General features: G+C 43.8%; 1 protein-coding gene across 4 annotated transcripts in view; it reads right to left on the bottom strand.

Moving 5' to 3' along the window:
• Positions 1–282: 282 nt before the first annotated feature.
• Positions 283–16,073, bottom strand: part of REG4 (regenerating family member 4) — a 40,395-nt gene continuing 24,604 nt past the window's right edge. For 2 of the 4 annotated variants that reach the window (XM_085020415.1, XM_085020413.1), the window contains 5 exons: positions 13,512–13,678; positions 7,349–7,446; positions 5,904–6,041; positions 3,440–3,545; positions 283–1,011 (listed from right to left, as the gene is read on the bottom strand). In XM_085020415.1, the coding sequence (XP_084876541.1) occupies positions 944–1,011; positions 3,440–3,545; positions 5,904–6,041; positions 7,349–7,446; positions 13,512–13,578 (477 nt within the window). In that variant the 5' untranslated portion in view covers positions 13,579–13,678 and the 3' untranslated portion in view covers positions 283–943. 4 annotated transcript variants of the gene reach the window in all.

Here is a 16,073-nt window from a genome sequence, read left to right as displayed (position 1 = left end):
CTTGAGCAAGGCCATGGCCAGGAGTTGGTAGCTGCAGGATACAGAAGAGCACCCAAGGCTGGGTCAGCTCCTCTGCACCTTCCGTGATTGTCATCTCCCCTCAGAAGCTGCAATGCTTACAATTAAATCACCCCCAACCCATTGACACCTGCTGAGAGGTTGGCCAGACAGGTCACCTCCCTCTTTCCTCTATCAGACCAGGGCTGTGGCTGGGGAGGAGCTGGTCTAAGGAGGTGGGCGGCAGAGACCAGAAGGGAGGAGATGACAAAACACTTGAGTCTATTTTCTGATACTTATATTTCACCTTCTCACATTTATCACTATTGAATCGGAACTGAGCAAGCTTCTATGCCGACAATTATCTGTTAAAAGATGGCCCTAGAAATTATGGTCCACATCAGCCTAGTAGAGACTCTGCAGGTAAATGAACTCCATGGCAAATGGAAAAATAAGGGATGTAGAAGCTGAAGAGAGCTAGAGGCTCTCTCCTGAGTTTCTTCCTCCTGTCATCAAACCTTTATCCCTGATGGCCAAAGATCTGGCTTTTTCATCGGTGGGGGATGTGCACTGCTAGTTTGCTTAAGGCACCTGGAGGTGGCGAAGAGGAAAAAAGAGTACTGTGGAAAGGAATTGCAGAGTGAACATTTGGAGCTGGAAGACACTGTCACACCAATATTGAGATTCCTGCCTCTGAGCTTAAAAAAGTCAGTGCAATGGCTCAGCGGGTTAAGGGTCTGGTGTTGTGACTGCTGTGGCTCTGGTTACAGCTGTGGTGCAGGTTTGATCCCTGGCCAAAAGGTTAAAAAAAAAAATCAGTGCAAAATGTTCTCATCAGCCTTTGTTGCTTGGTTTACTCTCTGAGACAATGAGCAGATGTTGCCAGCATGGAAGAAAAGGAAGAGAAAAGGGGCTTCAAAGGGTTGACAGGATCTTGATTCTTGCTCTAAGGTCGGTACTTGCACAGGAAGTGTTGGCGCTTATTGCAGTCTTTGCTGTTCCAAGTTAAAAAATCTGTAAGAAAATAAACAGATATTTAAATCCATCCAGTTCTGTACTGAGCCGATTGGTGTTATCAGGGGTTTTGCTTGGAACAATGGATAACGTACAATGACAGTTAATTTTATGAGTCAACTTTGCTAGGATGCCACCTTGCAAGCCTGTATTCTGTGAGCTGAGAGCTGGGCTGAGTGGACCAAAAAGGAAGCATCCAGAGGCCTGGCATTCTCAGGAGGACACAGGTTTCTGGCTCCTACACAGGCTACTTTGCTGCTGGGAACTTTGCTGACGTGAACACAAAACTGACAGGGGATTTTGGTTTGAGAACTGAGTCTGATTGAAACCTTAGCATCCGAGTAGGGACTTTGGGAGGCATCTGGTCCAGGGGCTTCCCTGAAGCTTGGTCTGGCATCCAGCCCTAGAGATTCTGATGTTGTAGATCTGAAGCGATTCCTAGGAATTCGTATTTTTGTTTTTATTTTATTTTAGTCTTTTTAGGGCTGCGCCCATGGCATATGGAGGTTCCCAGGCTAGGGGTCGAATCGGAGCTGTAGCTGCTGGCCTACACCACAGCCACAGCAGCACTAGATCAGAGCCTTGTCTGTGACCTACACCACAGCTCATGTCAACGCTGGATCCTTAACCCACTGAGGGAGGTCAGGGATCAAACCTGCGTCCTCCTGGGTGCTAGTCAGGTTTGTTTCTGCTGAGCCACAATGGGAACTCCGGAATTTGTATTTTTAAAATATTCCTCAGTTGACTCTCGTGCGCTATGAGCCCCTTTTAATGCTGCACTATAACAACCACAATGTCTATTTTTGCTTTGTTAACTCTAGTGATGGGTTTCTCATTACTTCCTGCTGTAGCCCATTATGTTTTCAGAAGTGCCAACTCTTCAAAATGTTTTTTTCCTTAGTTTGGATCTACATTTTGGTAGCTTCCCCCTCTTGCACTTGGAATTTTGCCTCCATCTGAGATGACTTATTCCTTTCATAGGATCAGCTGTAGTCTCTCTGAGACTGTGAAAAGTCCTTCCTTCATCTGTGATAAGACCCACTCACCCCTGAGGGTTTTCCTAGAGTTTGCCTTGGAGTTTGTTTCCACACATCTGTCACTCATCCTCTGCTTCAGATAGTTTTCTCTCTTTTTTATCCATATAAGCTTTATTCCTCAGACAGTAGTAAATCCTGTTCCATGTCCCTTCCACCAGAGCCATGGTACCTAAGGCCTCTCTCGGGACGCTGTCCCAGGGCCACTCCCTGGCTAGCAGTGTTGTCTTGGTGACACTGAGATGGCCTTTTAAATCCACCGGGATGTCCTGTTCTGTATCAAGCATCCTTTTCATCTTTGACACTCTGGTTTCTTTTCATATCACTTATTAGCTATGGTTCTCCAATAGGAGTGGTTTTTATCTCCTCTGGGGGCATTTAGCAGAGTCTAAAGACCTTTTTTTTTGGTTGTAATCACCTGTGTGTGTGTGTGTGTGTGTTTGTGTGTGTGTGTGTGTATGCCACTGGCACCTGCTGGCTAGTGACCAGAGTATGCTAAACCTACAAGATATAGAACAGCCCCCACGACAAACAAGTACCCTCCTCCAAATGCCATTAGTAGCAAGGTCGAAAACCCTAACTCCTTAGCATAAGAAGGAAAGAATGAAGGCAGACAATAGAAATGACGCTCCAGTGATCATGTAGGACCTGCAGCTGAGGTTCCATGCACCACATCCTGGGATGAGACTCAGGGGAACAAAGGAGGGAAGAGCCCAGGCAAAGGCGAGGTGTCCAGGGCTCATGGGGCACCCTAGTTAGAATGAAGCCAGAGAGGACTCCCACATATTTGCTTCCTGTAGTCTGGGTTTCCCCAAATGTAACCTACTTCCCCCTCATGGTATATAATAGAATTTTAAAATAAACATATTTAAGAAAAAAAGTGAGTGGATTTAAAGAAAATATTAAGTAAATAACTGAACAGCTGGCACATACACTGGACAAAGATTGTAAAATGCTCACAAAGGACTGAAGGTGAGTAAATAATGTCTCTGACGAGGTCATTGTCCTGTAGAAACTGAGAGTCGCTGGTGTGAAATGGAGCGAAGAGGAGTCAATGTCCATTTTCGCTTTTTTTTTGTTTGTTTGTTTGTTTTTTAGGGCTGAGCTCTCAGCATATGGGGGTTCCTAGGCTAGGGGTCGAATCAGAGTGACAGCTGCTGGCTTACACCACAGCCACAGCAATGCAAGATCTGAGCCATGTCTGTGACCTACATCATAGCTCACATCAAGGCCAGATCCTTCACCCACTGAGCGAGGCCAGGGATTGAACACTCATCCTCATGGATGCTAGTCAGATTTGTTAACCACTGAGCCACGAAGGGAACTCAGCCATTTTTGCTTTTAATGGGAAAGGGAAGGAGCTGGAATGCAGGAAGAGAGGCAATGGAACTTACTGTTCTTGGCATTTATCTCCACGCAGTACTTGTTCTTACCCACGGACTTGCCAGACCAGGTCTGGTAAATATACAAGGCCCCATCAATCCACTGCCACTTCTGCCTCTGCAAGTGACAGCAGATGGGAGACATGTACAGATCAGCCTGTCCCCACACCTGCACACAGCCCAGGCGGTCCCCACAGGCCCCTTTGAAACACAGTTCTCACCGTGAAAATTGGGAAAGCACAGAAGTATATAAAGATAGCAAAGTCACTCCATTTAACCTCTGAGGGGAAAGCACTACTAATACTTCAGCATATTTACTTTTGGTGTAACCATTTTTATCTATCATGATATTTTTATGTACTGAAAAATGTGATGACCTCCAGAATATGGATGCAACTTTGTATCTTGCTGTCCAAACATTTCTGTAATGGTGAAAGTGTACCATAAGTTACCTTACTAATTCTCCTATTGATTGATATTTATATTGTTTTTTCCAATTTACAATTATTGCAACATATACTGCTATGGACAACGTAGCTCTTTTTTTTTTATTTTTATTTTTTTATTCTTTTTAGGGCAGCACCCGTGGCATATGGAAGTTCCCAGGCTAGGGGTCCAATTGGAGCTACTGCTGCCAGCCTACACCACAGCCACAGCAACATTAGATCCAAGCCACGTCTTGACCTACACCATAGCTCATGGCAACGCCAAATCCTTAACCCATTGAGCAAGGCCAGGGATTGAACCTTCATGGTTCCTAGTCAGATTTGTTTCCGCTGTGCCACGATGGGAACTCCCAACTTCGTTCTTAAAGCTGCTTTTATACTTAAAATTACTTTCTTAAGGTAGAATCCCAGAAGTAGAACTCATAGTTAAAAGGCATGAATATTTTGGGGATACTTATATGCTTTGCCAAACTGCTGTCCAAAAACAGTTCAGTTGTGGGAATTTACACCCTCATTTACTGAGAAATTTCTCCATATCCTTAAAATATTATTCATTAAGGCAAATCAAAAATTTAGTAATCTGATGAGTGAAATTACATTGTTATTCTAATTTGCATTTCTTTGATAACTACAGGCATTGCACAATTTGTTAGAATGTGTATTAGCTATTTGCTTTCCTCAGTCATGAATGTAAAAATTTTAAATTACACAAAAAATCTAGTAGAAATAGATGTAAATATTTTTCCCATCTCTGAATGAGAGGGTTTTTTAAAATTTTTTATTTTAGTTTTTGTCTTTTTAGGGCTGTACCTATGGCATGTGGAGTTTCCCAGGTTAGGGGTCGAAACGGAGCTGTAGCCACTGGTCTATGCCACAGCCACAGAAACGCCAGATCTGAGACGCATCTGTGATTTACACCAGAGCTCACAGCAATGCCAGATCCTTAACCCACTGAGTGAGGCCAGGGATCGAACCTGTGTCCTCGTGGATGATAGTCAGATTTGTTTCTGCTGAGCCACGATGGTAACTCCTGAATGAGAGTTCTGATTGATAGCAATGTGAATACATAAAAATGTGAAATTTATTGTATAAAATATTTGTAACATCTATGGAAAAGTTTGTCAAGAAACAGAAAATCTGGGGGTTTTATCCTTGTAGTCTTTGTGTTTGGGGGTCTAACATAGAAGCCCCACAAAGAATCAGAAAACTGCAGGCCCTGGATAGAGCCCTCAGAAGCCCCCTCAAAGACATCATGCACCATTCCTAACAATGGGCTATTGATGGAGAGTAAAGTCAGGGGGTGAAGGAAGTTAAGGATAACATAAAAGGGTAACAGCATTGGTCAAAAAACTTAGCTGAAAATTTCCAACTTTAACTCCAGACATAATGGGGGTTAATTAAGCTGGGTCTCATAACAGGTGTGTGTGTGTGTGTGTGTGTGTGTGTGTGTGGTGTGGGTGTGTATTTACATACATATATACCCATACTTACACAAATTTTTTTTTAAAGCTCTGAAAAGCTGGTAATTTTGTGTTCTAAGATTTGGGAGGACTTTAATTAAATAGAAGGTCTACAAGTAGAGGAGACTGGAGTTCCCGTCGTGGCGCAGTGGTTAACGAATCCGACTAGGAACCACGAGGTTGCGGGTTCGGTCCCTGCCCTTGCTCAGTGGGTTAACGATCCGGCGTTTGCCGTGAGCTGTGGTGTAGGTTGCAGACGCAGCTCGGATCCAGCATAGCTGTGGCTCTGGCGTAGGCCGGTGGCTACAGCTCCGATTCGACCCCTAGCCTGGGAACCTCCATATGCCGCGGGAGCGGCCCAAAGAAATAGCAAAAAGACAAAAAAATAAAAAATAAAAAAAAAGTAGAGGAGACTGTTTCTAAGCCTAGTCTAGCCTTGAAGACTTAGCCTCTACCAATCAGAGGCACATGACTGAAGATCTGTCGTATGTGGTCTTGTCAGTTGACCTGGGGTGGTCTCCCAGAGAGGGCTATTTATCTGGCCTTCCCAAGGGGCCATGTCTGAGTTACCTTCTGCGGGTCATGCAGGCCAATCCAGACGGGCTGGATCCTTTGATAGCCAACTATGTACTTTGCTATGGTGTTGGCTTCCTTTGCATTCTGGATGGATGCCAGGTGAGTTCCATTCCCATATGACTGACACTCGAGCTGAGGACAAGGAGAAGACATGAGGTTTAAAAGCACAGCCCATAACCTAAGTGTCCACTGAGAGAGGAATGGATACAGATGATGTGGTACATATATATAATGGAATATTACTCAGCCATAAAAAATAATGAAATAATGCCATTTGCCACCGAATGGATGGATCTAGAGATTATCATACTGAAGTGAAGTAAGTCAGACAAAGATATGATATTGCTTATATGTGGAATCTAAAAAAAAAAAATGATACAAATGAACTTCTTGACAAAATAGAAACAGGCTCACAGTCATAGAAAACAAACTTATGGTGACTAAAGGGGACAGGATCGGGAGGAATAAATTAGGAGTTTGGAATTAAAGTATACACACTACTATATATAAAATAGATAAACAATAAGGACCTACTGTATATCACATTCAATATCGTATAATAACCTATAATGGAAAAGAATCTAAAAAAGAATAAATTTTGTAAATCTATATGTATAACCCGAATCATTTTGTTGTACACCTGAAACTAACATAGCATTGTAAATCAACTATATTTCAATAAATTTTTTATTTTATTTTATTTTATTTTTTGTCTTTTTTCTTTTTAGGGCCGCACCCACATTCACAGCAATGCTGGATCCTTAACCCATTGAGTGAGGCCATGGATCAAACCTTTGTCCTCATGGATACTAGTTGGGTTCATTACCACTGAGCCATGACAGGAACTCCTTTTTAAAATTTTTAATTAAAAAAATTTATTTATTTATTTATTTTATCATGGCACACAGTGGCTTGATGTGGGATCTCAGTTCCCAGACCAGGCATTGAACCTGGGCTGCAGTGGTGAAAGCACTGAATCCTAACCCCTAGACCACAAGGGACCTCCCTATTTCTTGCTCATTCTTTTTAAAATTAAAAAAATTTTTTATTTTATTAATTTTTAAATTTTTATTTATTTATTTCTGCTACAGCATGTAGTGGCTTATGTGGAGTCTCAGTTCCCACATCAGGGATTGAACCTGGGCTGCAGTGGTGAAAGCACTGAGTCCTAACCACTAGATCACCAGGGAACTCCCTGTTTCTTGTTCACTCTTGTGTCTTTGCAGCCTCTCCAGGGTCTGGGCATAGAGCACATGCACCATGGATGCTTACAAAATTAAATGCCTTGAGCCCATAATCCTCTTCTCTCCATTTCACCAGTCCGGTGACCTCTCTGAATGCCAAGGAGGGACCTGACATTCTGCACCACATGAGATCTGGAGCTTTGGGTGGTCCCTTGCTTTAGAGAAGCCCTTCCATGCACGAGCCAGGGTTCTCACCTCAGCATCAGACCAGTTCCTCAGCTTCCGGAAGTATCCATAGCAATAGGACTTGTAGTAAAACCATCCAGTAGCACAGCTAGGTCTCATTAGGGTGGCTGCACACAAACAAAATGCAATTGCACGTTATGAGGGCAGAAACAATCAACTCCCATTCTTGGGCCAGTTTAAGACCTGGAACCCTTTGAATGAAGGGGAGGCTGAATGTCCTTGAGGAAGGACCCCTCTGTGCTTTATACTGTTAATCTTTCACCTAGCCTTCTCCAGAGGGAACTATGGTCTTTTACCAGAGTAACAGTGCATTGGGGGAAAGGTAATCAGATCTTTGAGGATTACTGGACACTGGCTCTGAACTGACACTAATTCTTGGGGACCCCAAACATCACTGTGTTCTGCCAGTCAAAGTAGGGACTTATGGGGATTGGGTAATCGACAGTGTTTTGGCTCAGGACCATTTCACAGAGGACCAGTGATGCCCCAAGCCCATCTTATGGCAATTTCCCTAGGTATAGGCTACACAGTTGAATAGATACCCTCAGCAAGATCAAACAGCGATAATACAAGGCATCACAGGAGTGGATGAAGGGCGCGAGTTGGTAGTTTTAGGCATTACAAGGAGGGAATGGGGTTTTTTGGCTAGAGGGACACAGGGCAGGTTAGATAACCTGGCTGAACTTGAGAAGGGGGATCTGTGAGTCAGCAGCAAGGGGAAGGGGACATTGTAGCTGAAGGGGGTGGGCGAGCAGAGGAATGGTGGCAGGAATGTGCAAGGTGTGCACAGAAAGAGCAAGCACTTGCAGATTGCTTTAAGTGCAGGGCAGCTGTCATGCTGGCACCTGTCATAGAATGAGAAAGAGAGTCGGGGCCCAGAGGCCGTGATTCAGAGAGGCACAAACTCTTCCAGCTCATCAATGGGTGGATGGGCCACATCAATGAAACTCAGATTTATGGAGAAGAGGAGATGGCCAGAAATGCAGAGGGTCAGACGATGAAGGGAATGCCAGGCTAGCAGTTTGGACTTAGTGACAGTGTGGCTGCAGTGCAAAGCTCCAGGTGGGAGCTGGGGTCCTTCCACTCCTAGTACATGTCCCCAGACTCTTGTAGTCACAAAACATCTCCTCTCTCCCCACTCAGATGTCACTATTGTCCCTTGCTTGTCCTACTCTTCTGTTCTATTTCAGTCCTTGCCTATAAATCTCCAGGGGCTTCCTGTTACTTTCAGATAAGCTCTCCTCTGTTTGGCATTTAAGGGTGTTCACAGTTGGTCTTACAGCCCTATCCAGAGGCATCTTCCTGTGAAGCAGCCCCTGGGTCCATCTTGGAACAGGATGCTCGTTATTGGCACAGATCCTTAGCATGTGCTATGCTTGGTACCTGTGAAGGATGGACAGTGGTCAACAGAGCTGAGGCCCAGCAGGAGAAGTTTCAAGGTGAAAGCAGCTCTTTTGCCCTTTTCCTGTTTGCCCATTTCTGTTCCCCTCTAACCTGAAAAGAATCTAATTATAGGAATGAGATTACTAGGCAGTTTAACCTAACTCTTTTCAACCTAACTCTTGATTTATGCTCTCCTGAAAGCACACCATGCTTGGTTGAACCTCTTGATTCTTTTCTTAGGTAAAAAGAAGTAAGAATGAAAAATTGAGCAGTTAAAAAAATGGCTAGATCTTCACACACACCCCCAAGCAATCCTGCAGGCAAGATAACATCTGGAGAGAGAGTCAGCCAGTCTGCAAACGATGGGGAAGAATGCAGAACTCAACTTCCTGCCTCCGTCGATGATTCGCTGATATTCTCCCCCCTTTCCCTTTAAAAACTGTCATGGCCAAGCAGAATCTTTGGAGCTGGTCTCTGGATATGAGTTCACCTTCTCCCCAGATTGTTGGCTTTTCTGATTAAAGCCCCTTTCCTTTCTATTGACACTTGTCTCTTCAAATTATTGGCTTTTGACCAATGAGCAGCCAGACTTGAGTTCAGTAACAAAGGGGTACCTCAAATGTACCCAGAACAAGCAACATAGAAACTCATCAGCTTAAATGCCTCATCTTTTGCTACCTTTAGAAACACAAACATCATTGGATGTTAAATAAAAAGAATGCCTTAATGTCACTGTTGCTACTTCTGCTACCATGTCACCAAGCTTCCATGTACAAAGTGCTTTCTTGCTGCCTGGCACTATGCTAAGTGGGTTATTCATACTGCATATTTAGCATCACTTAGAGAGGCAAGTAAACAGGCTAAGGTGGTCACCTGCCCAAAGTCACACAGTGAGGTGGAAAAACCACTTTTCAGATTCAGTTCTATGACTTATAAATCCGTGTTCCTGCCACCAACACTCTAAACCTCGGATTTTATAGATATGGACAAAATAAGGAATCGGAAATTTACAATAGAAATCATTAGAGAGTTGGGAATGTCTTGAGTATTTTATCAGGAGGAGAGAAAGTAAAGGAGCACCTTGGCTCTTAAAGTAAAAATTGATCTTAAGGAGGAGGCAGGCCTTCAACTACCATTCCAAGTGAAATGGATGAGTTTCAGTAAGAGACAGAGTGGACAGACATTAGGAAGCATGGCTTATGATTTAACACTGGCGACAAGATCCTTCAAAGGTGGTAAAAAAGAGCCCAAGTCTCTGACTCAGTCTGAGATTAAGGGCCCCTTTCATCACACCAGATCCCTGATTTCTTTTCTGAATCTAAAGTGACTCTGCTTGGCATGCTATGGGCAAACGTGTTAGGACAGACTCTCTATCACCAGCGTCTGTGTTTTTTCAGAACGCAGGCGGTGAGAGCAGAGCTCCCAGGGATACACTGGAGGACCTGGAGGAGGTCAGGGCAAAGAAAACCAAGGTCATGCTTGAGGCCAGATCATCAACACCCTCTCACTCTCTCCTTTCTCTCTCTGCGTTTCTGCTTTTTGAATGCCTTTCTCTGCCGCTGCCCACATCTCTCCATTCAGCTCCCTCTGTGCATCTCTGGGTCTTTCTGATCCTTTCGCTGTTTTCTGTATTTCTCTCTCCCTGTCCTTCCGCTTACGCTGGGGTCTATCTCTTCCTAACTTTCTCTTTCGGTTGGTCTCTGTGCCTTTTTGAGTCTCTCTGTGTCTGTGACTGTCTCTCTGTGTCATTCTCCTCCTTCACTTCTCTTTCTCCCCATCCCGGCCCCCCCATATTGCAGCTATGGCCAAGGCTCCCCCTGGTGGAGACACGTTGAGCTCCTAGAAATGCAGCTGTGCTGCTCCGCTGGGGCCGCTCCTGGCCTTCCGCCAGCCCACATTTCATGGAGCATTTACTGTGTACCAGGAACTGTTCCAGGTAGTTTATGTAGATTCTAGCCATCCCCATAACAAACCCTGTGAAATAGGTGGTGTCATTATCTCTGCTCCAGAGGAGAAAACAAAGGTAGGGACTTGTCCTGTCCTGGGACCCGCAGCAAATAAGCGATAGAGATAGGATTTAATCTGACACAGTCTGACTCCAGTGGAAGCTCCCAGTCATTGTAGTTGTTAGGCTCTATTTATTTGTTTAAAAATCCACATGGTCCAAGTACATTCATCCAGGTTGCCTTGTTTAATTACCAGAACTTTCCTGAGTGATGGGGACGGACGTATATCCCCACTGTACAGGTAAGAACACCTCCTCAGAGGTGAAGTGGCCTACTGAGGATGTTCAGATGGGGAATAAGGTGGCACCTGGGAGAGGAACCAATGTTCCTCCAGAAGCCCTAGGACCGTGCTCCTACCTCTTGTAGTCCTACAGCTCCTCGTCCCTACATATGCACTGTCAGAGGACTGGGCTCCTGGCATCTCGCATGGACTGCTAATGGCCTTTTCACCCCGCCACTTGCTAGAGGTATGGCCTTGTAATGTGATTTAACCTATTTCAGTTGTAGTTTCCTTGTTTCTACACTGAATCACAGGATTGTTGGGAGGATTGAATGGGACAATACCTGTAGAGTGATCAGCAGCAAGTCGGTATGTAGTCAATATTCAATAAATAGTAACTACTTAATACATTGTAGTTATCAAAATAAACCCATTATCATTGTAACCTATGTAATTTTTGTTTGTTTTTGGCTACCCCATGGCAGATGGAAGTACTTGGGCCAGGGATCAGATACCAGCTACAGTTGTACCAACACCAGATCCTTTAACCCACTGTGCAGGGCTGGGGATTTAACCCATGTTGGTTCTTCAGAGATACCACTGATCCCATTGAACCACAGCAGGAACTCCCTGTGTAATATTTTTTGAAAATGATAGCTGGCTAAAATTTATTGTCCATAAGTCCTATTGCTCTTTGTCTGCCCATGCACTGAGCAGTGTCGTGCAAAGCCTCAGGTGAAGAACAGCTGCCTGTCACTGGTGAGGCAATAAGGGTAATAATCTTGACCATCAGTTCTTTTTGAAAGAGAAAATAAATTTCTAAGCTCCCTCTACATCCCACGAGTGCAATATTAGGCTTTTTCCTAGGCCATAGTGCAAAGAAGTTGTAGGATGTGTCATAAGAGAGGTTCCCCCAAGAAGGTAGGAATAAATAGAAAGACTTTTTTGGGGGGTCATTTTAGGGCTACATCCACGGCATATGGAAGTTCCAAGGCTAGGGGTCAAATTGGAGCTGCAGCTGCAGGCCACAGACACAGACAGCAACACCAGATCTGAGCTGCTTCTTCGACCTACACCACAGCTCATGGCAACGCCAGATCCTTAACCCACTGAGGGAAGCCACGGATTGAGCCTGCATCCTCATGGATACTAGTAGAGTTGGTTACCACTGAGCCACAACGGGAACTCCTAAAAAGACTTTTGACAGCTGGGAGGAAGGTCTGTGACTGCGATAGAGGGAACAGTGCTGAGGGTCCTGGCTCTACCTCCCCAGGGTTTGGAGAAATCCCAGGCTGGGGCGGCTTAGGTTTCTCACTCCTCAAGGTAGAGCTTGGGCAAATTTCAGGTCCCCCTCGGGGAAGCCAGAACCTGAGCAACAGGGAACTACCTACCTGGGCAGGTGGCAGGTTTAGAAATAGCTGGGGAAAGGGGCCTGCGAGAGGGCCTTGAGGGCAGCCGCTCCAGACTTTCACACTCTTACATGGCTCAGAGAAAGCAGCTGAGTTCCACAGGCCCTGAGTAGGTGTAGATGGATGAGGGGGGAGGGAGCTGGGAGCTGGACCACGGACTTCAGCCATGAGCACTAACATGATGGCCAAAGAACCAGCTTCATTGCTTCTCCTTCCAGATGGATACCTGGCCTAGGTATCCCAAGTGTGAGAAGTGCTGGGTCATAGACAGCCCTGGCCCCCCTCAAGGGGCCCCTCCTCAACAGAAGTGCTGCTCAGGAGAGGTTTCTTCACTCACTCTACCACGTCCAACACCAGCAAGGCCACCAGGCTCTGTAAGAGTAGCCAACATACTTATTCTTAGCTCATTTATGCCATTCCTTCCCCTGCTCTTTCCACTGGTAGATTCTAGGGTATTGCGTCCCACTTTGTGGACATGTTATTTTAAATTCGGTGCTGGGCCTCTATGTGTATAGGAGCCAGCTCTCCAACCAGGCTGGGTGTCCCCTGCAAATTGGAATTCCCCAATGTGTTCACCTAGGGAAAACAATGCACAGAACATTGGGTAGTTTTAATTATAGCTATAACTTCCTTTTTTTCTTTTTATGGCCACACCTGCGGCATATGGAAGTTCCAGGGATAGGGATCAAATCAGAAATGCAGCTGAGACCTATGCCACAGCTTGTGGCAACGCCAGATCCTTAACCTACTATGTGAGGCTGGGGATTGAGCCCACATCGTCGTGGTCACTATGTTAGGTTCTTAACCTGCTGAGCCACAACAGGAACCCATAGCCATCACTTCTTGATTGCTGGGTGTCAGGTGCTTTAAGCGCATTATCTCTACCCTTCACAATAAACTTGCAAAATAATCATGATAATCAACATTTGATTGATGATGGTGAACTCTGGCTCACAACCATAGGAGGTTGGAATTTGTTTGACTGTAAAGTCTTTGCACTTTTTATCACATCACATTGTCTTTCAGTCTTGTCTTTAACACCTATTTCCTGTTGTGTTTAATTTTTGTTGTTGTTGAATGGATAGCTCTGCCTGCCATGTGGGCCACGTGCACACTGGCTGTGGGCTCAGATCAGCTGAGTGACTGATACTCACCACTCAGGACCTCAGTGCTGGCTGCACAGCTCAGCAGTAGGAGCAGATACGTGATGTTTGAAGCCATCTTCTTCTTCCTCCAGGGCCAGAGGTACTGCAGGAGGCTTCACTGCAAAGATCTGAGAATCTTTGTTAGTTTTCCTTGATGCTCCTGGATTCACCTAGATCTGCAATATGAACACATTTGCACTAGTGAGGTGGACCCAGGAATTTAGATGTCAAATCATAAATGGAGGAAAAAATATTTTTCTGGTTTAACTTAGATTATACAATAAAGGGAATATGGAAAATGCATGCACCCCAATGTTCACTGAAGCACTCTTTACAAAGGCCAAGACATGGAAAGCACCCTAAGTGTTCATCAGCAGAGGAATGGATAAAGAAGATGTGATATATAATATATGTACAATAGAATACTACTCAGCCATAAGAGAAAGTGAAATTTTGTCATTTGTCACAACATGGATGGACCTAGACATTATCATGTAAGTAAAGTAAGTCAGAAAGAGAAAGACAAATACCATATGATATAACTTAGATGTGGAATCTAAAATCTGACACAAATGAACTTATGTGTGAAACAGAAATAGACTCACAAATATGGAAAATAGACTTGTGGTTTCCAAGGGGAAGGGGTAATGGGGGAAGAATGGAGTGGGAGGTCGGGACTAGCAGATACAAACTACTTTATAGAAAATCGATAGGAGTTCCCATCATGGCTCAGTGGGTTAAGAACCTGACTAGTATCCATGAGGATGCAGGTTCGACCCCTGGCCTTGTTCAGTGGGTTAAGGATCCAGCGTTGCCACGAGCTGTGGTATGGGTCATTGATGTGTCTCAGATCCCAAGTTACTGTGGCTGTGGCATAGCCAGCAGCTGCAGCTCCAGTTCGACCCCTAGCCTGAGAACTACCATTACCACAGATGCAGACCTAAAAAGAAAAAGGAAAGAAAAGAGATAAACAACAAGGTCTTACTGTGTAACACAGATATTCAATTATCCTGTAATAAACCATAATGTAAAAGAATATGAAAAAGAGCACATGCATATATGTGTAACTGAATCAATTTTCTGTACACCTGAAACTAAAACAACATTGTAAATCAACTATACTTCAATAAATAAATAAATAGGAATCTCAAGCTAAATGTAGAGATTAGGAAAATTTACTTTATGCAAGGCCTCTGAGCCAGTACCAGATGTCTAACTATACTGGGCTGAACAGTTTGAAGTCTGAATGAAGGCATTTTGTTACTATGTGGAGAGCCTGCCCTTGCTATTCTCAGAATAGCCAGCAGAGGGCGTCAAAGGTAAGCTCTCTAACAGATGAGGCAGTAGCGGGGTTTCTAGAGTCAAGTCAATCAAATCAAATCAGTCCCAAAAGTGAATTTTCAAACATTAGAATTAAAAGTGAATATATGGTCCAATACCCCATTTCGCAGTTGAGAAAACCTCAGGTCAGTGGGCATACCCGTCTCAGCTATAAGGAGATTTCCTGACTTCAACCCTCTTTACATTTAAGTGATGTCACATTTTTTTAAAAAATTTATCTTTATTAGAGTATAGGTGATTTACATTGTTGTGTCAGTTTCTGATGTACAGTATATTGACCCAGTCATACATATATATACATTCTTTTTCTCATACTATTTTCCATCACTTTCTCTCCCAAGAGATTGGGTATAACTCCTTGTGCTGTACAGTAGGACCTCATTGCTTATCCATTCTAAATGTAAAAGTTTGCATCTACCAACCCCAAACTCCCCACCTATCCCACTCCCTCCCCTTTCCCCTTAGCAACCACAAGTCTTTTCTTCATGTTGTGAGCCTGATTCTATTTTGTAGATGGGTTCATATTTTAGGTTTCACATGTAAGTGATAACATGGTATTTGTCTATTTCTGACTTAGTTCACTTAGTATGAGAATCTCTAGTTGCATCCATGTTGCTGCAAATGGCATTATTTTTTTCTTTTTTTAATGGCCAAGTCGTATTCCATTGCATATATGCACGTCTTCTTCTAATCCATTCCTCTCTTAATGGACATTTAGGTTGCTTAGGTTGCTTCTATGTCTTGACTATTGTGAATAGTGACTCAGTATATCTTTTCGACAGTTTTGTCATGATATATGCCCAGGAGTAGGATTTCTGGATCATATGGTAGTTTTATATTTAGTTTTCTGAGAAACCTCCATGCTGTTTTCCATAGTGGTTATACCAATTTACAGTCCCATCAATAGTGAAGAGTGTTTCTCCACACTCTCTCCAGCACATTTTTTAAAAAAGAAAATAACTTTATTCTTATTACCAAATGGTACATGAATTATTAAAAGCTCAAAGAAAAGCTAGGAAATAGGAAGTAAATCCCACTCCCAGAGAAACAATTGCGTGACTAATTTATAGACATCTTTCTGTGCATGTGTGTATGTGTCATGTGTATGTATAATTTTATATAAAGAGTCATGTAGTTCTGTAACCTGGTTTTGTCCCCAGACATGGAATGCTTGTAATAAGACTCCTTCCACTCACCCAACTTTTAGAAAGTTTTGATTCTTTCCTTAGT

This window comes from Sus scrofa, chromosome 4 (genome assembly GCF_054392235.1).
Source record: "Sus scrofa isolate SSC_HxYL_T2T_F1_AM1 chromosome 4, Sscrofa_HxYL_maternal_Yorkshire_Landrace_v2.0, whole genome shotgun sequence".
Classification (NCBI taxonomy): domain Eukaryota; kingdom Metazoa; phylum Chordata; class Mammalia; order Artiodactyla; family Suidae; genus Sus; species Sus scrofa.
This window is presented reverse-complemented; position numbering and strand designations above follow the sequence as displayed.